This window comes from Triticum dicoccoides, chromosome 4A (genome assembly GCF_002162155.2).
Source record: "Triticum dicoccoides isolate Atlit2015 ecotype Zavitan chromosome 4A, WEW_v2.0, whole genome shotgun sequence".
In the NCBI taxonomy this organism is placed as follows: domain Eukaryota; kingdom Viridiplantae; phylum Streptophyta; class Magnoliopsida; order Poales; family Poaceae; genus Triticum; species Triticum dicoccoides.
Window position 1 is genome coordinate 525,290,593 of NC_041386.1, and position 25,601 is coordinate 525,316,193.

At 46.7% G+C, this 25,601-nt stretch overlaps 1 protein-coding gene across 1 annotated transcript; it reads right to left on the bottom strand.

Moving 5' to 3' along the window:
• Nucleotides 1–12,307: 12,307 nt before the first annotated feature.
• Nucleotides 12,308–21,765, bottom strand: LOC119286529 (WD repeat-containing protein 20-like). Its single transcript, XM_037565910.1, has 11 exons — nt 21,301–21,765; nt 20,507–20,821; nt 20,309–20,417; nt 20,117–20,216; nt 19,352–19,439; nt 19,183–19,266; nt 17,421–17,517; nt 17,242–17,329; nt 13,982–14,087; nt 13,798–13,890; nt 12,308–13,183 (listed from the first exon to the last, which is right to left on the bottom strand). Exons 1-11 carry the CDS (start codon nt 21,466–21,468, stop codon nt 12,743–12,745), a joined length of 1,689 nt encoding a protein of 562 aa, XP_037421807.1. The 5' UTR covers nt 21,469–21,765; the 3' UTR covers nt 12,308–12,742.
• Nucleotides 21,766–25,601: the final 3,836 nt, after the last annotated feature.

Here is a 25,601-nt window from a genome sequence, read left to right on the forward strand (position 1 = left end):
GAGGAATTCAACCAGTCAAATTGACTGTAATTTTAAAGTGACATATATGATGTCTTCTAGCCAGATTGTAGATCGTTTGTCGTGGCAGACCTTTTCGCTTCAACCTCGGGACCCGACAGTCCGGAGTGTATCCGAATACCCTCTCGGTTATATAAAAACCGGGGCATGCATGGAGACCAGGCGTAGGGGTCATTAGTGCTTTATCAGACAAGTGACCAACTGTTATGTTATATTACATGGGTAGTAAGAAACATCTTCCAGAGAGAATAGTTCCGTTAAGGGTTCCTTTCCCTGGGTAGGCATGCCCTAAAGTGCATGTCCGGACTGCGACAAGAAGCGCAGTGAAAACGTCTAGGGGCAGATATGGATAATAAATAAAAGTCATCTTTTGTTCACCGACCGAATATTCTCTTAAGAACACTAGCTTTTGGCTTCACCCAGTCTGAGGTACACGTCCGGCTGACCCGGCGGTAATAATCGCAGAGGTGCTCCCCTTATGCCCTAGCCGAATTAACAGGAACATAGGGCATAAATACAAGAGCCAGGCAGCCAAGCTTGGCCAAAACTTAAGTCATATCGATGCATATAATGGTGAAAAAAGGTACATGCCTAAGTATAACACATGTGTCGGGCATTGGGCCCAGGTAAATAATTGAAGCTTCTGTGAGAGAAGCCCACAGGTATGAAGAGTGCGGCTAGCGCATCTATGATGTATGAGTGAGGCACAAGGTGATCCTTGAAGGCCTAGGGAAATAAAAAGAAAGGAAGGGAAACAAGACAGATGATGCACGTGCAGAAAATGGACGAAGGGAGGGGACTAACATAAAGTCCGGAGCTAGGCGTAGAATCTTCGGAGCCTGGCTGCGTTCCATGGGTTCGACTCGAGTCGACTGGTCGATGCATCCCGCAGTCGGTACGCTCCACCAGTCAGAACTTGGTCGATAATGAAGGGACCTTCCCATTTGGGCTCGAGCTTGTTCTTTTTCTTATCTGGCAGCCGTAGAACTAGTTCGCCAACGTTATAAGTTTTGTCCCGTACTTCTCTGCTTTGGTATCTGCGAGCCTGCTGCTGGTAAAATGCGGAACAGGCTTTGGCTATGTTGCGCTCTTCCTCCAATGTGTCCAGACCGTCCTGCCGATCGAGCTCGGCTTCTCTTTCTTCGTACATGCGCACTCGAGGTGAGTCATGAATTATGTCACAGGGCAGGACTGCCTTTGCGCCGTATACCATAAAAATGGTGTATATCCGGTACTACGATTTGGCGTGGTCCGCAGTCCCCAGAGTACGGAGTCGAGCTCCTCTACCCAGTGTGTATCGGACTCCGTTAAGGAGCGCACTAATCGGGGTTTAATGCCGCTCATTATAAGACCATTTGCTCATTCGACTTGATCGTTGGTTTGTGGGTGATAGACTGAAGCATAATCGAGCTTGATGCCCATTTTGCTGCACCAGAGTTTTACCTCGTCGGCCGTGAAGTTCGTGCCGTTATCAGTAATGATGTTGTGGGGGACGCCGTAATGGTGTACAACCCCGGATATGAAATCTATCACCGGTCCGGATTCGGCTATTTTTACCGGTTTAGCCTCTATCCATTTGGTGAATTTATCCACCATGACCAATAAGTATTTTTTTTATTGTGAGTTCCCCCTTTAAGGGGTCCGACCATATCAAGCCCCCAGACCGCGAAGGGCCATGTAATGGGGATCGTTTGGAGGGCGGTGGGTGGCATGTGGATTTGATTTGCAAAGAGCTGGCAACCAGTGCAGCGTTGGACCAAGTCATGTGCATCTGTCCGGGCCGTTGGCCAATAAAATCTTGTGCAGAAGGCCTTGCTTACAAGAGCCCGGGCTGTGGCGTGATGGCCGCCGAGTCCGGCGTGAATTTCTGCCAAAAGATTCCGCCCTTCCTCTTCGGAGATGCACCTTTGAAGGACTCCGGTAGCGCTTTTTTTGTACAATTCTCCCTCATGGACCCTGTAGGCTTTGGATCGCCGCACTATGCAGCGTGCCTCATTTTGGTCCTCCGGAAGTTCCTGTCTAATTAGGTAGGCTAGGAATGGTTCTGTCCACGGGAAATAATGGCCATTATTTCGTGGGCTGATTGTGTTATTTTGGTGGCGGAGCCTCCGATTGTGTCAGAGAGTTCGGTATCGAGTATTTTGACCGGGTTCGGACTGTTGTTACCGGTGTCCCCTTCCCATGCTACGGATGGCTTGAAAAGCCTTTCCAGAAAAACGTTGGGAGGGACCGCGTCGCATTTTGTGCCAATGCAGGTGAGGATATCCGCCGCCTGATTGTTTTCCCGAGCCACATGGTGAAATTTGAGCCCCTCGAACCGAGCTGACATTTTTAGGACGGCATTGCGATAAGTGACCATTTTTGGATCCTTGGCATCAAAGTCTCCATTTATTTGGGATATCGCGAGGTTTGAATCCCCGCACACCTCTAGGCATTGAATGCCCATGGATACTGCCATCCGGAGACCGTGTAGAAGGGCCTCATATTCGGCTGCGTTGTTGGAGTCCGTATACATTATCTGCAGTACGTATTGAACGGTGTCTCCTATTGGGGATGTCACAACGACGCCAGCCCCTAGACCAGCCAACATTTTGGAGCCGTCGAAGTGCATGATCCAGTTTGAATATGTGTCGTACTCTTTAGGGAGTTCGGCTTCCGTCCATTCAGCGACGAAGTCAGCCAAAACTTGCGATTTAATAGCTCGCCGTGGCTTGTAAGTTATGTCGAATGGGAGGAGCTCAATGGCCCATTTGGCAATCCGGCCCGTCGCGTCGCGGTTGTTTATAATATCGTTAAGTGGTACTTCCGAGGCTACCATTATCGAACACTCTTGAAAGTAGTGTCATAGCTTCTGGGATGCCATGAATACCGCATACGCTATCTTTTGATAATGCGGGTACCGTGATTTGCATGGAGTAAGGACAGTGGACACGTAGTAAACCGGCTTTTGAAGGGGAAATTTGTGTCCGTCCACTTCTCGCTCGACGACAAGCACTGCGCTTACTACTTGATGAGTTGCTGCAATGTATAATAGCATTGGTTCGCCAATGTTTGGCACGGCCAGAACTGGGTTTGTTGCCAATATGGCCTTTATTTCGTTGAGTCCGGCTGTGGCGGCGTCCGTCCACTCGAAGTGTTCGGTGCGCCGAAGGAGGCGATAAAGGGGTAATGCCTTTTCTCCCAAGCGGGAGATAAAGCGGCTTAGAGCCGCCACGCATCCAGTTAATTTTTGTATTTGTTTGAGGTCTGTTGGGGTAGCCAACTGTGACAACGCTCGAATTTTGGCCGGATTAGCTTCGATACCTCTACTGGAGACAATGAATCCCAGGAGCTTTCCTGCTGGTACGCCGAAAACGCATTTTTCCGGATTGAGCTTGATGTCATATGTTCGGGGGTTGTCGAATGTGAGCCTCAAGTCGTCTACTAGAGTTTCGACATGCTTGGTTTTAACGACGATGTCATCCATGTATGCCGCCACTATTTTGCCGATCTGGTTTGCCAGGCATGTCGGAATCATGCGTTGATATGTTGCACCAGCGTTTTTTAGCCCGAAGGCATTGTGTTGAAGCAGAATGGGCCGTATGGTATGATGAATGCAGTTGCGACTTGGTCTGGCTCTGCCATTTTGATTTGATGGTAGCCGGAGTATGCGTCGAGGAAACACAATGAATCGTGTCCTACGGTAGCATCGATGATTTGATCGATGCGGGGGAGGGGGAAGGGATCCTTTGGGCAGGCCTTGTTAAGGTCCTTAAAATCGACGCACAAGCGCCAGGATTTGTCCTTCTTTGGTACCATCACTAGGTTTGCTAGCCAGTCTGGATGTTTTATGTCTCTGATGAATCCGGCCTCCAATAGCTTGGCTAGTTCCTCTCCCATGGCTTGTCTTTTAGGTTCAGAGAAACGTCGAAGAGCCTACTTGACTGGCTTGAATCCTTTTAGGATATTTAGGCTGTGTTCAGCCAGCCTGCGTGGGATTCCTGGCATGTCTGAAGGGTGCCAGGAAAAAATGTCCAGTTCTCGCGTAGGAAATCTCGCAGTGCGGCGTCGACATCAGGGTTTAATTGTGCCCCGATGGAAGCTGTTTTTGTAGGGTCCGTTGGATGGACTTGGAATTTGACTATTTCATCCGCCGGCTTAAAGGAGGTGGACTTGGATCTTTTATCGAGTATCACGTTGTCCCTGTTCACCGTGGAGCGTAGCGCAGTAAGTTCTTCGGCCGCTAGTGCGCGGAGTGCTATGTCTGGATCACTAACAAGAGTGATGATTCCGTTGGGCCCGGGCATTTTGAGCTTCATGTACCCGTAATGGGGTATGGCTTGGAAGATTGTAAACGCCTCCCGCCCTAATAGAGCGTGGTATCCGCTGCTGAACGGGGCCACTTGGAATGTAATTTCTTCGGACCTGTAATTATCCGGCGTGCCGAATACCACGTCTAGTGTGATTTTTCCAGCGTAGCGTGCTTCCCGACTGGGGATGATTCCTCTAAAGGTTGTGCTGCTTTGCTTAATGCGGCTCCAGTCTATTTCCATCTTTTGAAGAGTTTCCTCATAGATGAGGTTTAATCCGCTGCCGCCGTCCATGAGTACCTTGGTGATTCAAAAGTCGTCCACAATTGGACTGAGGACCAGTGTGGCTAGTACTCGGGCTGTTCGGAATTTAGGTTCGTCACTGGCATTGAAGGTAATAGCTGTGTCGCTCCAAGGATTTTTTTCTGCTATGTGGCAGATTTCGGACGTGATGTGGAGTGTTCGCTTCTGTCTACTATTTGACGTGAAGGTCTCAAAGACCGTTAAGACCGTATTGTTGTCCTCGGGGTGGTGCTCTGTGGTTTTTGGGAGGAGTAGATCCTTACCACTTTTGGCCACCTGCCGGAGTATCCAGCATGCTCTAAGGCTATGCGTTGGTATCGCATCCGCTGTACTATGAATTTTGCAGGGTCCATTGAGCCATCCCTCCAGTACGGTTCCTTGCCCCGTAGAGGGCTTTTTCTTTTTGGTAGTTAACCCAGGTGTATTGTGATAATGCGGCTTTTTATTTCGGACTAGGTTTGTATTCAGGGCCGGATTATCCCAAAATTTTATTTCGGTTTTCCAGGCGCTTTCCATCGCACAGTACTTTCGTACTATGGACACCAAGTCGGCAAAGCGTGTAATTTCACGACGACTTATGGCGTTGAGGATTCCCTTGTCCATGCAATTATTGCAGAAGAATGAAATTGTGTCTTCCTCACGGCAGTCCTTTATCCTGTTCTTGACCAGGAGGAATCTGGCCCAGTAATGGTGTACTGTTTCTTCGGGCTCTTGCCTAACTTGGGATAGATCGCGTGTGTTTGGGTGGGTGGGTAGAATTGAATCCAAATCCTCACCCAATCTGAGGCTCAGTGGCCAAGGAGTTTCTGAACTCGAAAATTTGGATTCTTGGATGTTTTCCGGTAAATCTAGCCCGTTGCCTGATTGTGGGTTCAGGCTTTGAGTGACATCCTCCCCTCCGCGGGTATCCGGCTTGGAGGGATCGGGAATCTGGACGTAGCTAGTCCTTAAGATGGATGAAGGGTTGCTGCATTGTTCTTTCACCACTGCAACATGATGGGTGACCTGGGGAGAGTTAATTTCTCTCAGATCGGGTTTAGGCCCAACCTGATCATAGTCTGTAGCGACTCCCAGGGCGGCTGTCCGGAGACCCCCTAATCCAGGACTCCCTCAGGGACAATGTCGGGTTGAGGCGGAAGACCGACGACGCAGCTGCGGGTACCGGGAGGCGTGGCTCTGACGAGCAGGGCCGGAGACGAGGTGCAGAAGGGCGGAGACTCGGGACAGAGGAGCTCGTGCCTGCTGCGACCGGGGACTCGGGCAGGAGGGCTTAGCGTGGCCATGGCTGGGAGGCGGAGAAGACGGCGCGACGGCAAGGCGAGGTCGACGACGAGCTGGAGAAAGAGCTGCAGCGAGGTCGCGGAGAGGCAGAAGCGACCGGCGTGGTCGGACGCGGGTGTCGGGGAAGTAGGTGAGCGGCTGGCAGCAGTCCGCCAACGCGGTGCAGGGGGGTGAAGAAGACGGTGCGGCAGCTGAGTAGTGTGGGTGCGCGATGACGGTAGCAACCCTATTGCCGGCGATGTCCTTGGCACGAAGCAGGGGAGGCGGAGCAGAGGAACGGAGTCACCGGCGGAAGAGCAACTCAGGCGCTCGAGATCGAGCTCATGCGCGAGGGGCTGAGGGATCGGGCGCGGGGCTCCTCCCTGGTGCGTGAGGTGGGAGACGAGGGAGAAAACGGTGGAGGGAGATGGGGCGCTGGGTCTGGCAGCGCGAGGGGAGAGGGTGAGGGAGAGATCGAGTGGAGGGAGATGGGGCGTTGTTTGCAGGCTAGGGTTGGAGTGGCTGGGCCTTAGAGGCTGTTGAGCTAGGGAGGCCGGCGGCTGGGCCTGGTTGAGCTAAAGGGCCGGACTGATTGGGCTGCTCTCCCTCTCTCTCCTCTTCTTATTTCCTTTAACAGAAAACAATTAAATAGGAGAAAAAGAAAGAGGGGGTTAGGGAAAGAATTTGCGCATGCGTATAGAAGTGACAAGATTGCAGGAATTTAATTCAAATGGGTTTGAACTAGGACTTGGTATTTGAAGTGTCCAAAAATGTTGAAATTTTTGGAGGAACCTCGGCAAATGGGAAGAGAAAATGTGGGCAAGGTTTTGAAGTCGAACTTAAAGTAGAAAAGACATGGGGAATATTTGCAAGTGTGTTAGAATATTTATTATAGCTCCCTAATATATTGGGAGGATATGTTATATAGAGAAATCACCATGTGAGTTCCCTCAATTTAAATAGATCAAAGATCTATGCATTTTATTTAGTGGAGTTGGAAAAATTAATGGCATGATGATATGATGCAATGCACATGATGCAAAGATGAATGCAACAAACAAATAAATAACAGAGCTAACACGCAAAACATAGAAGGCATCTGGACCGTCGGTCTCGGGGCGTCACATATATAAACATAAAATGGATCATGCCAACTAGTATGATGTTTTTATGCAACTAATAAAGCTCATGATGACAACTGAAGACTACCAATGTGCAACCTACAAAAAAATAAGAAAATATACTAGACCTGACAACTACAAAACGTTATAGGGGATGTGCAATGATAAGAAATGATATTGCAATAAGATAACAATAACTAAAAATAGTTTGCAAGGAACTGCTCAATAGCTCATAAACACACACAAAAAACCACATACCTCAGCATCTGCTGCGGAAGATGCGGCAGCTCCTCCAACAACTGCTGCCTGCACAAAAATAGTGACCAGTGATGTCAACTACAAGATGCCAACTAATGTCAACTACAAGATGCTAATTAATGTCAACTATATTTAGATCAAGATGACCAGTGATGTCAACTACAAGATTGTTATTAACCAACTACAACAAAAATAGTGCTGGCAATGGCTGCATAATTTCATCAGCGTCTAAAAAGCGAGAAACACTTATATTCAAGAATTTACTTACCATAGAAGATGACTCAGCTCCCCTTCCAAGTGTTGCACGTCTAGTCCGCTTTACAACACGAAACTGATCAACATCCTAAGAAAAATAAAAAACATGAGCGTGGGAAAAACAAAAAAAATATTATATAACCCAAACAAAACCAAAATAAGGCGCTTGTGTCATCAGCATGCCACTTACCTCAACTTTCTCTCCCTGCTGAACACTCCACGCAGGTCGTGGCTGGCGGTTAGCAGGATGCTTCGAGTTCCGGCGAAGCGACTGACTTCCAGAACGCTGATTAAGCAACCAAAGAAAACATGAAAAAATGACATTACCATACGTGCATAAGTTGAAAACAACTCAAAAACACAGAAAAAGTGAAAAAAATACAACTTCTTCATTGCCATCCGCATCTCCTCCTATTATAACCATTTTTGCCATGCGGGGGGAAATACAACAAAAGAAAACATAGTTAGAAGATGCACAAACAAACTAGAGAAATCATAAAAGGTTGCTTTGATCTGCAGACCTCTACACATAAGCAGGACACATATTGCAAAAACCTATAAACCATGTGGACAACCAACTACTACAATGATGCAGCCAACTGGACAGTCAACCTTATGCAAACTGGACAGCATATAAGCCAACTAAGTTTAACTGTGGCAAGAAAATAGTTAACTAAAGGCAACAAGATCATTATGATAACTTATGCAGCTGGGACAAACAGAACTTGTGCAACAAGAATATACTATATTGGAAAATTGGCAAGCATTGGAACTGATTTGCACAAACAAATGGTCCCTAGTTGCACACAGCAGGGGAAACACACATGAACAACCACATACACAACAAGACTGACAGATTGGGTAGACCATGTTGGAAAATTGGCAAGCATTGGAACTAATTTGCACAAATAATGATCCCTAGTTGCACACAGCAGGGGAAACACACATGAACAATCACATACACAACAAGACTGACAGATTGGGCAGACCATGTTGGAAAATTGGCAAGCATTGGTACTAATTTGCACAAATAATGGTCCCTAGTTGCACACAGCAGGGGAAAACACATGAACAACCACATACACAACAAGACTGACAGATTGGGTAGACCATATTGGAAAAGTGGCAAGTATTGGTGCTAAATTGCACAAACAAGGGTCTCTGGTTGCACACAGCAGGGGAAAACACACAAACCACCAGATCTATCACAAAGGCTCGCAGCTTGGATATAGTGTATTGGATAGAAGTATATTGGCAAGGATATGTACTAATTTGCACGGGTAATGGTCCCTAGTTGCACACAACAGGGGAAGAACATTAACCAGGATATCCACCACAAGGCTGGCAGATTGGCTATATTATCTCAAAAATTGTCTACAACTGCTCCTAATTTGCACAAAATCGTAGCATACTAAGGTCGAATCGAAGCAAACACAACAAGGGACCCTATGCAGCCCGCCAAATCCGTCACCGTCAACCTAGACACGGCCTCACCCCCGGCAACGAGACAGAGAGAGGAAGGACAACAGAAGGCCGACGTGGATGTCTCCGTCGACCGCAAAACCCAACAACCACACCCACCAACACCAATGCACCCTCCCGCCATGAATCCCCACCACCATTATCCTTCCTGCCGCACAAATCCAAGGACAGGAGAGTCGAACGGAAGCACACATGACACGTCTACACCAAATCGACCATACGAGGCAGTTGATGCCATAGGAACCCTAGGAATCTCGGCCCGCCATTTCCGCCAACAACGACCTCGACAAGACTTAGAACCCCCGGCGACGAGACAAAGAAAGGGAGGACAATAGTAGGTACCTGCAACACCGGCAATGGCCAGCACCGAATCCCCCCACGGTCCAGTAACGAATCCGTCGGCGATTTGAGAGCCGCAACGTGATTCCGCCGCAGTTACGGGGCGAGAGCGAGAGCGGAAAGGGAGGAGAGGAACGGGAATGCCATGCCCAGCGGAGGAAATGGGGGAGAGAACGGCTCGCATTTCGAAACCGCCGCTCACGATCTCCCTCTAGCCACTTACATGTGGGTCCCACGCTGGCTCGGATAAGGACAAACCACCCACGACCGTGTGGTGGGAGGAAACGGACCAGGCGGCACCTGGCGCTTGCGCGCTTCGATCGCGACGCGATCGTGCGGTGGAGAGTCGGCCGCTCGTTCTCTCCATATAGTGCGCGTGCACTTTTAAGATTTCAGGTTCAAGTTATAAATGTAAAAGAAGTGGGTAAGCGAATATCCAATTCTGAGCCTGGGCTCATTTGCACCCGGTCAAAAACAATTTATAAAAAGATTGAAAAAATTCAAAAAAATCCTATTTTTTTATGCAAGGTAGATAATTTGATGCATGAAGTGCGCTCGAAATTTCAGAGCATTTGAACATTTGAGTAGCTCTCAGCAAAAAAGACAAATTGGATCGAAACAATATATGAACAATACACTATTTAACAAACCTCAAATTTGTCTTTTTTGCCGAGAGCTACTCAAATGTCCCGATGATTTGAAATTTGGAACGGACATCACGCACCAAATTATCTACCATGCCAAAAAATGGATCTTTTTTGAATTTTTCTAGTATTTGTTTTGATTTTTTTTTACTCAGCGCAGGTGCAAATGATCCTGGAAGCCAAAACGCCTCACTCGTACAGTGGTGTACTAGTAAAATAATAAATGGCCATATCTAACTATTATATGGGTTAGTTTTTAGGTTGGCTATAGATAAAATGGGGCAATGCTAATGCGCTGGGGTGAGCGATTTCCGACAAAATCGTTGTGTCGTACTCTCTTCATTCCAAAACAGATGACTCAACTTTGTACTAACTTTAATACAAAGTTAGTATAAAGTTGAGTCATCTGATTTAGAACGGAGTAAGTATTAGGCAAGCACATCGGGGGGCAAAGAGATTAGAATAGAGAACTCGCCCACTTTAAAATCAGGGGGGAAACTGTGGAAAGGGAGAGATTGGGATCGAGCGTCCCAACGCTCATATAATTAGCTCCACTATCCCTACAATTACAGTGCTCAAGTTTCATGAATACGAGGACCTAGTAAGAGGGACATGTATTGGAACATGATCAACCATGGCGTGGAGTCAAACCCACAAAAAAATGAAGACAATGCTTTAGTGAACATTCAGTTATGCACTTGACCATTTTTTTAAACGAAGGCAAAAGTTTTGCCTCATCCACTAATTAAGAAGAAGAAAGTTGTCTGATTAATTCACAGAAAACCAGGCTAAAACCGTTACAAACTTGGTCATGAAAGACAACCAAGCCATAATTCCATGATGCAAGCGGACTACTTCCATATCAGAGTAAATTGCACAAAACCACCATTTTGAAGGCTAGATTTGCGAAAAACACTATAATACATTTTTTTTTGTAAAAAACACCATGTCTACGGTAATCTTTTTGCAAAAAACATTGATCGGCGGATCTTGCTCAGTTAAGTGAGTTTATGACAAATGGGGCCCGCCAGTCAGGTTGACGTGGCACCAATTTCTCACACCGTTACATGAAAACGTTTGCTGGACATGGGGCCTGCTTGTCAGCCTAACAAGCCTCTCATGGGCATTCCATCGAACAATTTGCGTGCAACGACTATGGCGGGCTCTGCCTCGTCTAGGGGCAGGATGGGTGACCTCGGTCGGGGTTGGGACGGGCCGCGGCAGTGAGCAGCACGCAGCGGGCACGGCGGGTGCGGCAAACAACAAGCAGGCAGCGGCACGGCGAGCAGGCAGCGGGCGTGATGGCCACGGCAGTGAGCAGCAGGCAGCGGGTGCGGCGAACAACGAGCATGCAGCAGGTGCGGCGGCGGCGGCGGGCAGCGGGCACGGCAGAAGCGAGGCGCGGCGGCGGCGAGCAGCGGCCGCGACGGGAGGTTGACGAATCAGTTTTTTTTTGTTTCAATGACAAGTGGACCCCACAGGGCCACACATGATGATAACGTTAGCCAATGTCGCCGTTACTTAGGCTATGCCACGTCGGCCTGACTGGCGGGCCCTATTTATCATAAACTCACTTAACTGCGCAAGATCCGTCGATCAATGTTTTTTGCAAAAAGATTACCGTAGACATAATGTTTTTTGCAAAAAAAAAATATTGTAGTGTTTTTCGCAAATCTAGCCTTCAAAGTGGTGGTTTTGTGCAATTTACTCCCCACATCATGACACAAGACCCCAACACACTACCCCTACAACCTGTCGGCATATGCAACTCATCCTAACAAAACTGCCCCCATAAAATAAGTTGAAAGAAAGACATCATCAAGCAACCACGACCTTCCCTATAGCGCCAACATATACAGGATGAAACTTAATAATTGTGTCCAAAGTTTGTCCATGTGTTTGCATGTTTATTTTTAAGACCTAGACAGTTTTTGGAGTCTGTATACAATGGGTATTTAGCTTACTCTAAACTACACTGCTTTGCATTATAAATGCCAACAGTTCCCATCAGCCAAAATCACCCTGGACCAAACAAAGAATCAACAACGACAACTCAACCAAATTTCAGTGATAGGTCCAAAATCTTCAAACTCATCTCTCGTGGATGAGAGGAGAGCCCATTTCACAGTTGAAATACTAGTCCAAATAGATAGTAGAAAGCATAAGACATAGGTAGCAGAACATAATCATTTTAATTCAGATGCATTCCCTTCTGTTCTTAACATCAACTTGCCTCAAACTTGTGTGGGACAACTCAAGCATTTTGTTTCTCATAAGACTACATTCAAGTGACAAATCAACACTCAAAAGAAGAAGAAATGGAATACAATACCCAAGGGGATTCAGAAACATTGTATAAACAACAACAACAACAACAGTAATTTACAGTTCCATTGATAACACAAGCAGGAAAGCAACGTTATGGGGGGCAAATGGAATCTGATCTGTAACCTCCAGAGCGCCTAATAAGTGAAGATACCATTAATATGCAAAGAATGGGTACATACTCTAATCTATTGAGATGTTATGGAAGACCAGACAAATGATATGGAACAACAACCAGTAAACTTTTACTATTCATCTGGGGGCAATATCTGTATCTGTACAGGAACAAGTTCCGTTATTCTTTTGTCACATAGACATCTATGAAGCACGCCTCTGTCGCTGGCAGACTTCCCAGCGAAGCCCTGCGTCACTAATCGCCACGTTAGTGACAAGATATGAGTAGCCATGGCTGAGCAAGCATGATAAAAATGCAAGCAGAAGCCTTTGGTCATGAGAAAATAACAGATGATGGTTGCTTGAAGCTAGAGCTGGAAGTGCCTGCTTTGTTTGGTGATGTTATCATCTTATCCTTGGAGATGGCATTGCCAGCTGCCAGCTCAGAAGAATTTGGCCGCTGGCTGTTTTCACTGTGTTGTGGCCTGGCCCAGATTTTGATTAGCCCCTCACGGCATATGGTGACGATCGATTCACTGGTGAATTCTAGGCCAGAAAGGGGATCAGCATGTACTCTGTGTGCAACGAGGGGTGAGAGCTTTGGTACGTCTCGCATCCGTGGAGACGGCTGAAGAACACCAGTAGGAGGAGGACATGCACTGTCCCAGTGTGCAGAAGGGCTTCCACTGCTAAATGTTGGGGAGCCGCTGGAAGGATGTCGAAGTGGCACAGCAATCTCATCCATTGCCAAATCCCAGAGAAGAAGTTGGGTATCCTAAGTGCATGCAAAGGTAAATACATTATTTCCAGTACTAACCCAGTACGAAAAGCAATGCTAAATGGTAGCTGAAGCATAGACCACATGACAGTAGCACATCCTATGCCCAAGATAAAATCATGGAACCTCAAGTTGTAATACTTGGTCAAGAGTATATATATTCAATGCCAGAGCTTAAGAATAAATACACAAAACAGATAGAAACCTATTTCGAATTCAAGATACATGAAATACAATGGAACTTATTTGTGATACCCAGTCCCTCATGAACAAGTGGTAAGTGGCACAGAGTGTAGCACAACTTTTTAAGCAAAAAAAAGCTAGTGAGACACATGAATCATGATTCATCAACTCGGTAAGAATACTAATGAACAAGAAGCAAGCATGCTCATTTTTCACAACTGCAAGTCACCTAAGCAACCCAACAAGTAACCAATACAAAATTCAGATATCACTAGCATTTAAATCCTTGTCGCTATAACAAGTATACAAGGAAACAAACAGATTATTCTATGATGTATCATTATGATTTCCGTTAGAATAAAAACCATAAAAGTTACAAATTAGGCCCAGATTAACAAATTCATTCATTCATATAAATTTACTGGTACCTGGCCAACAGAACCAAAGCGATACATGACATTTTCTCCTGCATCATCAGAACTTGGAGGGGACCAATACGAATCAAAGGCAACTGAGCTAACCTGCAACAGAAAAGGAGATCTGCATGAAAATTGGAAGTTCCGATAAAAGCATCAATATGCTGCACAAAGACAACTGTAATGATAGTAGCACCCATGATGTATGCCCCTCGCCCCACGCAACCATCTTTCTGTCATCCATGCTCCATACTTGCACAAGATCATCTTCCCCGCCTGATAATATATATTTTCCATCCGCACTGTAACAGGAGAGCACAAACAAGCCAAATTATTAACATCTTCAAGGGCATGCTGTTATACAATTATGTGGTAAAAACGCTAGCTTCACAAATCACAACTGTTGTGAAATGGCACAAATAAATCCAATTACATCAGGACAATTGTACAAGCAAGACTAGCTATATTGTGACTACATGCAAAGTTGGATGCAAGTATACATCACTACTTAGAATGTTACACGATATTCATCAAACTTCCTGTGAAACCGAATAAGAAAATAAGCCAATAACATCAGGACAGATAAGGCCAAGAGAGCCTCAAGTACAAATATGAAATTTTGATACAATGTTGTATCAGACGATGATAGCTTTAAAGTTTAATTCCATGACATCTCAAAAGCTGGGATTCCAGACGCTTGCCATAACAAGGTAGTCAATTCATGTACAAAAGCATAAGCAGAAGTGCCAAGTCAACACAACTTTCAATAAGCAGGTGGACAATAACGAACTTCTATTTTATACAGTATATACCATCAATAATGACAGCAATTTGCTAGCAACCAAATCAGGCAAACTTTCAGTATAAGATCTTTCAACCTTCAACCATGTGCTGTGTTTCCAAGAACTTGCCGTGCCCCAATTTATCGCTAGCAGAAATCATGGCTAATTGAACAAAATGTGCCATTATCAATCCATGTCCCTTCAGCTTCTTATAGTTAATTAAAAACCTTACTTGGTAGCCTGCAATTGCGAGTTCTTATCGAGCAACTAACAAACATCATCTCTAGATGCAGACACATTGCGTTCTATATGATGAATGATTGAAGTTTAAGATATAATCAAGAAAATGACAAGCATGCTGCACCAAGTCACCGACTATGTTTCTGCTAAATCCGCCGGCTCGGCCCGTTTTTGGGGCCGGCGATCCCAGGCCGAACCCAGCGCACTGGGGAGCACTTGGGGGCTCCGGCGGAAGGGAAAAGAGCGTCTGGGCCACCACTGTCAGGCGAAAACACACCTTTGCACGTCCAGATCCCCCCCCCTCCCGCCGCCTTGCCGATCCCGGCGCCAACCACCCCCCACCACCGCTAGATAGACCATTCCCCCCGCCGAAAAAGAGAGAGGGTTCCGTCGCGGCATCCTCACCCCGTTCTTGGGCGAGTTTTCCGGCCGCGCAGGGCAGGATACGGGCGGCTGCGCGCCTACCACACCCGCCAGGTGTTCGGCGATTTGTCTGCTCGGCCATGGACTCGGACGCACTCGCGGCGCTGCTGGAGGAGGAAGCCGATGCCGACGCCTAGGACGAAGAGCATCTCATGGTCGTCGCCGCCCTAGCCAGCCTGCTCGCGAGCAATGCAAAGCCGCGGCGAGGTGGCTCGGCGCCGGGCCGAATGAAGGCGAAGCAGAGGCATCGACTAGAAGGCTATTGCTTGCTCTACTCCGACTACTTCGCCGACGCTCCATTGCACGGCGACAAAGTATTTCGGCGCCGTTATCGGATGAGCCAAAAGCTCTTCCTCAAGATTGTGAATTCCACCGAAGAGTTCGACAACTACTTCAAGTGCAAGAAGGATTGCACCGGCACACTTGGATTCACCTCACTCCAGAAGTGCACGACAGCTACGAGGATGCTTGCATACGGAGCTCCCGGTGATTCATTCGAAGACTATGGACGCATGGCCGAGTCCACGACCATTGAGTGTTTCTACAAGTTCTCCAGGGCAGTGGTGGCAGTGTTTGGACCGCAACACTTGCGATCACCCAATGCTGAAGACACTGCTCGGATCCTAGCACAGAATGCAGCAAGAGGATTTCCTGGGATGCTTGGAAGCATCGACTGCATGCATTGGAAATGGAAAAACTGTCCATTTGCTTGGCAGGGAATGTACAGAGGCGCCAAAGGCGGTCGCAGTGTGGTACTTGAGGCAGTGGCCACACACGACCTCTGGATTTGGCACTCCTTTGGTATGCCAGGAACTCACAATGACATCAACGTACTGCAGTACTCCCCTGTCTTTGCCAAGCTTATTGAAGGTCATTCTCCTCCGGTGAACTTCGAGGTCAATGGGCGACAGTACAACAAGGGATACTACCTAGTAGATGGCATCTATCCGAGATGGTCCACATTTGTGAAGACTATCTCAAACCTTGTGGCAAGAGGCAAGTACTCCCACTTTGCGAAGGTTCAGGAGGCTTGCAGGAAGGATGTCGAGCAGGCATTTGGTGTGCTCCAATCTCGATTTGCTGTTGTCCGGTACCCCACTCAAACCTGGTCGAAAGATCAAATGTGGGAGATCATGACTTGCTCTGTCATCTTGCACAACATGATCATTGAGAGAGCCAGTGTTTAACACTGAACCATATTACATGCAGGGTCCTCTTGCCCAAGTTGATCACCACCTACTGGCAACCTGGACAGCCTTCCTCAATATGCGTCAGGAGATCCAAGACCCACTGGTGCATCAACAACTGCAGCAGGATCTGGTGGAGCACCTATGGAGGCTCAAGGGCAACGCCTAGCTCGACGTGTGATGAAATATGAGTTTTTATTTGTTGAACTATATAATTTGTATTGAACTATTTGTTGAACTATTTGATTTCTATTAATTTTCTGTGATGAACTATGTGATAAAAAATAGCTTCTGTTGAATTTGCGCCGAAGCACGGCGAATATGGGCCGATTTGTGCCGATAGCAGGCCAATTTTGCGCCGAAAGTGGGCAACTTTGCGCCAAAATTGGGCCAATATCGGCGCCTGGGGGCGGCGGCTGGGAACTCAATCGCCCCCAAGCCGATTTTAGCGCCAGTTCACCCCGAGGCAGCGATATTTCAAGCCCCCTGGGGGGGCGAACGGCTGGAGATGCTCTTAGCTACTGCTCTTGCACCGTTTCATATGTAAAATTGGCCACTTCTTATGAAGATCTAAAAAGTTAATTTACAAATGGTGTTATGTGATTCACAGATGAAACAAGATTACAAGAGGTAAGCTCATATACAATCCTAGAATAATCAGTCAATAGCAGAACTGATGCAACTGCGCAAAAAGATAGGGAAATATGAGTTTCTGTTTTTGTGAACATCATATCTGAACTACTAGTTAGTAAAAGGTAGGTGCAGGCATGCGACAAAATTGGCACCAAATACCAGAGTAACAGTAAATGCAATTGGCAGTTTACCTCCATGAGCAACACAAAAGAGCACCATAGTAACTTTTCCCACCAAATATTAGTTGTTCTTTCGCGAAGTCAAATACTCTTAAATAACCTGCATATAATCGAACAACTTAGGTACAATGTGTCACCAATAGGAAAACTTTATCACATGTCGATTCTCGTTCTTGGCTAGACAAAATTACCATCTCGCCCAACAGTTGCCATGTAAGCTCCATCCGGCGAAAATGAAATGGCATTGATTGCACCTTGACAGATGTGCCATCTTGCAGTAGGATTGCTCTGCAGCATTATTTACATCCCATAATCAATGATAGCAGCTACAAATTTAAATTCATCATGTTCAGGAATTTCTTGAGTTTCCTTGAATTAATGTTTTGCAGCATTAAAAGAACATAGCAAAAAATAGTAACTTCCAGGTTCTTAGTACTGGTTCCAGTATGGTCTGCTGGTAAAGTGATGCTACTTGAGAACTTGGCATTTCCTAATATGATTGAAATAAAAACCAAGTGACAGGTAAACACCACTGCACTAAATCCAATGCAAGGTTGACCCAGCATAAACAGTCTGCTCTATGTCAACTAGCAAGTGTGAGGACAGTTCGACCACATGAAGCTTGTGTTGAACGCGTCAACTACTAAGTGAGAACACGAGAATGAGCTTGTGGAAAATTAATTTTCTGCCATCTTCAACAACTGGGGCATATATGATCCGTAATCCCAGGATACTGGTCTATCTTCACAATTTACATAGAAATGGAGACTACTGCACTATGTATGGTCTCACATATCTACCAAGTTCGTGACACATAATTTCAACCATGAGATAGCAAAGAAAATAAACATGCGATCAACTTAATTGTAGGAAAGTAAATGTGGTGTTCCACTTCCCTAGAGGAACTTCTCTAATTATAAGAAAGTAAATGTGGTGTTCTCTTCCCTAGAGGAACTTCTCTAATTATACGAAAGTAAATGTGGTATTCCTCTTCCCTAGAAGAACTGTTCTTGTCATCGAAGAACTCATGTAAAAAGGGAAAACGGTACCATCCTTGTTCCCAATACAAGTTAAATTGTCATACACTTCACCCAGATGAATTAAACCAGAGTAATTTGAGGGTTATTGTGTCGCATGGGTGGGGCAAGCCTCATGACTCCCATACTTTGTTGCAGACATTCTTTTCCGGCATGTTATAATATCTAGTTTACATTGTTGCAGATGTTACACAAGATAATGTAGCAATTAAGTCTATTTTTGCACGCAAAGGCTATTTCAATATTTAGTTTGTGTTGTTGTAAATGTTATCTCAAATGCCGCGACAGCTGACTTAAGGTTTTTGCATACATGTTATTTTGGAGTGTTTCAATAAAGCATCAAAAGACGTTGGAATGTTCAAATTATGTGAGTTTTAGAGATGTTGGATACGATATTCCACAAAATGCTTCCATGTGCAATAAAACAAGATTTGACAAATATTTGCAAGGGCCTATGCACACTCTATTTGTGTTCAGCATCCCTGACACAGACTTACAACATCTGATGCTGAAAATGCTACCATTAGTTTTTAAAAATGCTACAATACATTTAAAATGACTGATGGATCATTCTACCTTTTAAGGGATGTTACAAAGTGATAAACAACTAGAGATCATAAAATCCAATAGTGAACTAAAAAATGATTATAAAACTGATATTACAAGCATATACATCATGGATATCGAACCCAACAAATTATTGTGTTAGTAGTCCAGCTACTGCATGTTAGGCATCGGTTTTCACAGATGCACAGGTGGTAATTATTTCCTTCAAAAAGTTTCCAGAACAAGTACCTCTCTATTACCAAATGTTTAAACATGACAGCATAAATGACCATGCCTGTACACATTTTCAAGTGAAGAAAAAAATCAAATGCCATAACTATTTAAACAGAAATCAAGTGCCCTAAGATACCTTATTGGACTTTGCATGTGAAATCATCAGCTGATTTTGATCCCTTACAGTTGGAAATGCCCAGTCAGCACTTCCATCCTTGGACTGGACATAGAAAATAATTGGTTTAGATTTGGCATAATGGAGTATGATTACTTTGTAACAAAATTCGATGACAGTAGGCACTCACTTTGTCATACACATACAGATTCCCATCAGCATTGCTGACAACAAAAATGCCTTCACGCTCTGGAACCCATGCAACACAAGTACAGCGGCTGCAATAACGGCATCTAGTAAAGTCAAACTTGAACTAGTTGCAAATATTCAAGTTTTTTCAACCAGCATTTACATGTATATAGATAGTCCCACAACCTATGTGTAAATATTCGCTTTAGATGCTGACTAGCCAAGGGATGTATATCACCTCAGCTATTCATACCAGTCCCCCACCCCCGCCACACACACACAAGATGCTTACACTAAACACTCCTCGCACACTCCATAAAGAAGAGAGGAACAGGACAACTATCGGACCCACCATGGTAGGGTGGCATTAAGGGATATTCAGAACAGGGGAATGTCGACATCTCTCACATGCCAATTTGAATCAGGCAGCATGAAAAGACATGCAATACAAAGCATGTTGCCAGGCATAAAGCAAAACAAATGTTTGCTACTATCGACTGAGCACCATCAAAATGAGGAGCTCAAATGAAGTTTTCGGCCCTAGTCCTTATCCATTAATAATAGCAACAGTTTCCTATAAGTTACAACTTCTAATAATGCACAAAAGGAAACTCTGAGTCAGACCATCTTTCATAGTTATCCTAAAACAACAGTGTGTTCAGGATGTGGCATAAAACAAAAATATGAAGAAAAAGTTTGTTACTTGTAAGGTAATTCTCATACAAATTTATCACTTCCATTATTATTTTAAAGGAAGCAAACATGCCTGTTGGCAGTTCCATCTTTGTCTTTATTGATAAAATGCTGAGACATAACAGGCTTCTTTCCAGGATCTTGCAACTGTTGCCTCAATGACATTGAATAGACTGCACAATGGACACATATAAATATAACTCGTCTCGGTCTCAGAACAGAGTTCAATTCTAAGAACAAAGCATTCCAAAAAGAAAGCACTCACCATCTCCCGACCATAATCCAACAATCACATCATGCCCATCTTTGGCCTCCGAGTCAAATGCATGACAAACTGGGTTTGAGTTGCTGAAGTGGATGGACTTTACTGGATCCTGGTGCAATTAACAACTTGATCAGAGAAACGCAAGGCTGCATATTTGTAAGTAAAACTTTGGCATGCATTGGACAAGGGAACTAATACTTTGTCATGTGAGTTGAGATCACTAATGAACAGTGTATCTGCGGTATTGAAGATGATGTATGTTCCCTTGCCATCGTAATTCGCCACGGCTTGAGATCCACCAACGCCCGTTGACATACCAACGCCGCCACCCACACGGCTGCTCCCTGAAACAGCCCTGCTGACACCATTGCTGCCTGCAAAGCTAAGTGTCCGGCTCCCATTCCCGGTACCAAGCAGTCTTGCAGCTGCAGATCGCATGCCACTGCCGGAACTTGGTGTTGACGGTGTAGAGCCCTGCCCCACGGGCTTCTCCTTCAAATATGCCACTGTCATCTGCCATCGTCAAAAGATATTGATGTAAACTTAACTTCTCATAATATACAAGAATATAAATCGCAATGAAGTCGATCATCACGAAGCAAGCAAATAACTAAAACAATCGCTTATACAGTTAGAATCCCAAACGAGAAACCCCACTAAATTCATCACACTGCGAGGTTCCATAAATGGTCACCGGTTAATACTTGCAACCGAGGACGCCGGTCTTACCAGAAGCACAGTAACCTGACCAAAAATGCCACGATCCAAAACTTACCCGAAACCCTAACTAAAACCAAATAAAACCCAACCAGATACGCGAAAAGAGACACGCCTGAATCCGGCACCTGATCAGGTCAACACCCAACGCCACAGCTCAATTCCCCATCCCATCCGAGCGACCCATCGAGATCCCAATCCCCGTCCCAACCCGCGCGCTAACCGCAAACCCCGGGACGTGATCGCCGGTACCGCGGAGTCGCGGCCCTTCATACCTCGGAGACAGTCTTGCCACCAGAGCTGTGGTTGTAGTGCAGCACGGAGGGGGAGTGGGTCTTCTCGTACTGCAGCTTATGCCGGCCCTCGGGAGTCTTGAAGTAAGTCTTGAGTCCAGGCGCGCCCCCGGCTGCACCGCCCCCGCCAGCCGACGACGACGTCGCCATACCCACGGGCCGGCACCAGCGAGACCGCTGGCGGGTCACAGGAAGCCCCCACCTCCGCGATCGCCTCCGAAATGCTTACGCCCGCGCAGCCATCTCACGCCCCCGCCGCCGTGACTCGCCGCCGTGCTAGGAGGCGAGTGAGGGTTAGGGTTTTGGGGATGGTCAGATTGGGATCGATGCGACGGGGAGGCTGTTCGATTTGGGATGAGGGAGGACGGTGGGGAGACTGGAGAAACAGAGACCTGGAGCTGGTGGTAGGAGGAAGGGAACGGAAATGACTCACCTTTTTCTTCTGCTTTGTTCACTCCTCTGAATAACTCTTTTCGGTGCAAGGACTATGGATCCAATTGCAACTATACGAACTAGGACAACCGCCACTTGCTGCGGCAATTGCCTGCAAATTTGATTTAGTAGACATGAATTACGGATTAATAATATAAGAACTGAAACTGAACATATATATTAATCACGACAAGGCGACCACATCTTGCCCATATCGTTCGCCGTCATTGACGTACTCAACACCCGAAAGAACTCCTTCGCGTGCGGCCGCTGCAAGGCGCGAATCAATCCACCGCGGAGTTGCTAGTCACTTTCCCAAATCGCCGCTCCGACAGGATTCTGCAGGCCCACCACGTCTGACTTCTGAGCGCACGTATACATGCAAACGCTAGTTAAGGAAATTGGGCCCACCCAAAACAACCACTAATCCCCCCCCCCCTGATTTTCAGGGGGGCACGCTAATTAATCCTCCTAATCCTCCGACGTAGTTGCTACACACTTTCCATATTGGTGCTGTCCGAAAGTGGCCGCTCCGACGCGCGCGCGGAATAGCCACGCCCCTCAACACCATGGTGCAGCAGGCCGTTCTGCACGGGGTCTTGCAGCACCTCACCACCAGGCACACGGCGTGTACCATCTCCCTCTTTGCGGATAATGTCGTCATATTCTGTCATCCCGATGATCGCGATTTTCAAGCAGTGCGCGTCATTCTTCACCTGTTTGGCAAGGCATCTGGCCTCAACACCAATTTCGCCAAGTGCCTGGTTACCCTCATTTGTTGCCCTTCGGATGTGTCCCAGGCTCCCAGCATGTTGGCGAGTCCCTAACCTGCCCTGTTGCTGCCTTTCCCATAACCTATCTTGGGCTTCCACTATCGGTGTGTGAAGTCCCCTCCTCGGCGCTCATGCCCCTGGTCGACAAGATTGCCAAGTGGTTGGGCACCTGGCAAGCATCCCTTCTCACTCGTGGCATGCGTCTTGCCCTTGTGCGACACGTTTTATCTGCCATACTGGTCCACTTGCTCCTGGCCATGGCGATTGCACATACTATCCTAAAGCTTGTCACCCGCTTAATTCGGGACTTCGTCTAGCATGATCGTAAGGAGGCGCGTTTAGGTAACTATCCGGTCAATTGGCCCAAGGTTTGTCGCCCACTTGATCTTGGAGGGCTCGACATCCGCGACATCCACCCCACTAGCATATCTCTCAGGGTTCGCTGGCTATGGCTTCGGGATACCGATCCTTCCCGGCCATGGCACCATCTGCTTTTTGCCGGACGACGTTGCTACTCGGGACATCTTTCGTGCTTCCACCACTTGGTCGTTGGACAATGGGAAGACATGCCACTTCTGGTCAGTTCATTGGCTACATGGCAATTCGATCGACGAGATTGCCCCCACCCTCTACAAGCTCGCCCCCTGATGCATTCGGAACTGGCGCCTGGTTCATGACAGCATCCTCAACCAGGATTGGGTCCGTGACATCCGAGGAGCTCTTGGTGTCTTCGCCACGATTGAATACATCGACCTTTGGAGACGCCTTCGTCTGGTCACCCTCTCCTCCGCCCCAGACAGCATCCGTTAGCGTTGGACGGACAACGTAGCATACTCTACCACCTCATGCTACCGTACGTTGTTCCATGGATCCATCCCCGACTCCGATTGGCGGCTTACGTGGAAGGGGTGGGCACCCTTGAACATCAAAATCTTCCTTTGGCTTGCAAAGCAAGAAGATGTTGGACAGACGAAAGACTCGCGAAGAGAGGGTTGGCCCACCCACCGTGTTGCTTCCTTTGTGACCAGGACCCCGAAGACATCCACCTTCTCCTAGTTGGATGTGTCTTCTCTAGGACAATCTGTGTGACGCCCCCGATTTGACCGTACACTAATCATGCACGCAAATGTGTACGACCAAGATCAGGGACTCACGGGAAGATATCACAACACAACTCTAGGCACAAATTAAAATAATACAAGCTTTATATTACAAGCCAACGGCCTCGAGGGCTCGAATACATAAGCTCAAATATACAAAAGTCAGCGGAAGCAATGATATATGAGTACAGACATAAGTTAAACAAGATTGCCTTAAGAAGGCTAGCACAAACTGGGATACATATCGAAAGAGGCGCATGCCTCCTGCCTGGGATCCTCCTAAACTACTCCTGGTCGTCGTCAGCGGCCTGCACGTAGTAGTAGGTGAAGGAAATATGCCCTAGAGGCAATAATAGAGTTATTGTTTATTTCCTTATATCATGATAAATGTTTATTATTCATGCTTGAATTGTATTAACCAGAAACATAATACATGTGTGAATACATAGACAAACAGAGTGTCACTAGTATGCCTCTACTTGACTAGCTCGTTGATCAAAGATGGTTATGTTTCCTAACCATAGACATGAGTTGTCATTTGATTAACGGGATCACATCATTAGGAGAATGATGTGATTGACTTGACCCATTCCGTTAGCTTAGCACTTGTTCGTTTAGTTTGTTGCTATTGCTTTCTTCATGACTTATACATGTTCCTATGACTATGAGATTATGCAACTCCCGTTTACCGGAGGAACACTTTGTGTGCTACCAAACGTTACAACGTAATTGGGTGATTATAAAGGTGCTCTACAGGTGCCTCCAAAGGTACTTGTTGGGTTGGCGTATTTCGAGATTAGGATTCGTCACTCCGATTGTCGGAGAGGTATCTCTGGGCCCTCTCGGTAATGCACATCCCTTAAGCCTTGCAAGCATTGCAACTAATGAGTTAGTTGTGGGATGATGCATTACGGAACGAGTAAAGAGACTTTCCGGTAACGAGATTGAACTAGGTATTGAGATACCGACGATCGAATCTCGGGCAAGTAACATACAGATGACAAAGGGAACAACGTATGTTATTATGCGGTTTGACCGATAAAGATCTTAGTAGAATATGTAGGAGCCAATATGAGCATCCAGGTTCCGCTATTGGTTATTGACCGGAGACGTGTCTCGGTCATGTCTACATAGTTCTCAAACCCGCAGGGTCCGCACGCTTAAAGTTCGATGACGGTTATATTATGAGTTTATGTGTTTTGATGTACCAAAGGAGTTCGGAGTCCCGGATGAGATCGGCGACATGATGAGGAGTCTCAAAATGGTCGAGACGTAAAGATCGATATATTGGACGACTATATTCGGACATCGGAAAGGTTCCGAGTGATTCGGATATTTTCCGGGGTACCGGAGAGTTACGGGAATTCGTATTGGGCCTTAATGGGCCATACGGGAAAGGAGAGAAAGGCCTCAAAGGGTGGCCGCACCCCTCCCCATGGACTGATCCGAATTGGACTAGAGGGGCGCCCCCTTCCTTCCTTCTCTTTTCCCCTTCCCTTTCCTTCCCTCCTACTCCTACTACTTGGAAGGGCTCCTTGTTCTTCTAGGAAAAGGGGGAATCCTACTCCCGGTGGGAGTAGGACTCCCCAGGGCGCGCCATAGAGAGGGCCGGCCCCTCCCCTCCTCCACTCCTTTATATACGTGGCCAGGGGGCACCCCGTAGACACAACAATTGATCTCTTGATCTCTTAGTCGTGTGCAGTGCCCCCTCCACCATAATCCACCTCGATCGTAGCAGTGCTTAGGCGAAGCCCTGCGTCGGTAGAACATCATCATAGTCACCACGCCGTCATGCTGACGAAACTCTCCCTCAACACTCGGCTGGATCGGAGTTCGAGGGACGTCATCGAGTTATACGTGTGCAGAACTCGGAGGTGCCGTGCGTTCGGTACTTGATCGGTCGGATCGTGAAGACGTACGACTACATCAACCGCATTGTGCTAACGCTTCCGCTTTCGGTATACGAGGGTACGTGGAC

Coding starts and splice junctions, on each gene's coding strand:
- LOC119286529 (XM_037565910.1), bottom strand. CDS start 21,468: ATGGCGACGTCGTCGTCGGCTGGCGGGGGCGGTGCAGCCGGGGGCGCG. Junction 20,217..20,308: donor TGGATTATGGTCGGGAGATG/GTGAGTGCTTTC, acceptor TCCATTGTGCAG/TCTATTCAATGTCATTGAGG. Junction 13,891..13,981: donor GCGAGGGGCATACATCATGG/GTGCTACTATCA, acceptor TTTCTGTTGCAG/GTTAGCTCAGTTGCCTTTGA.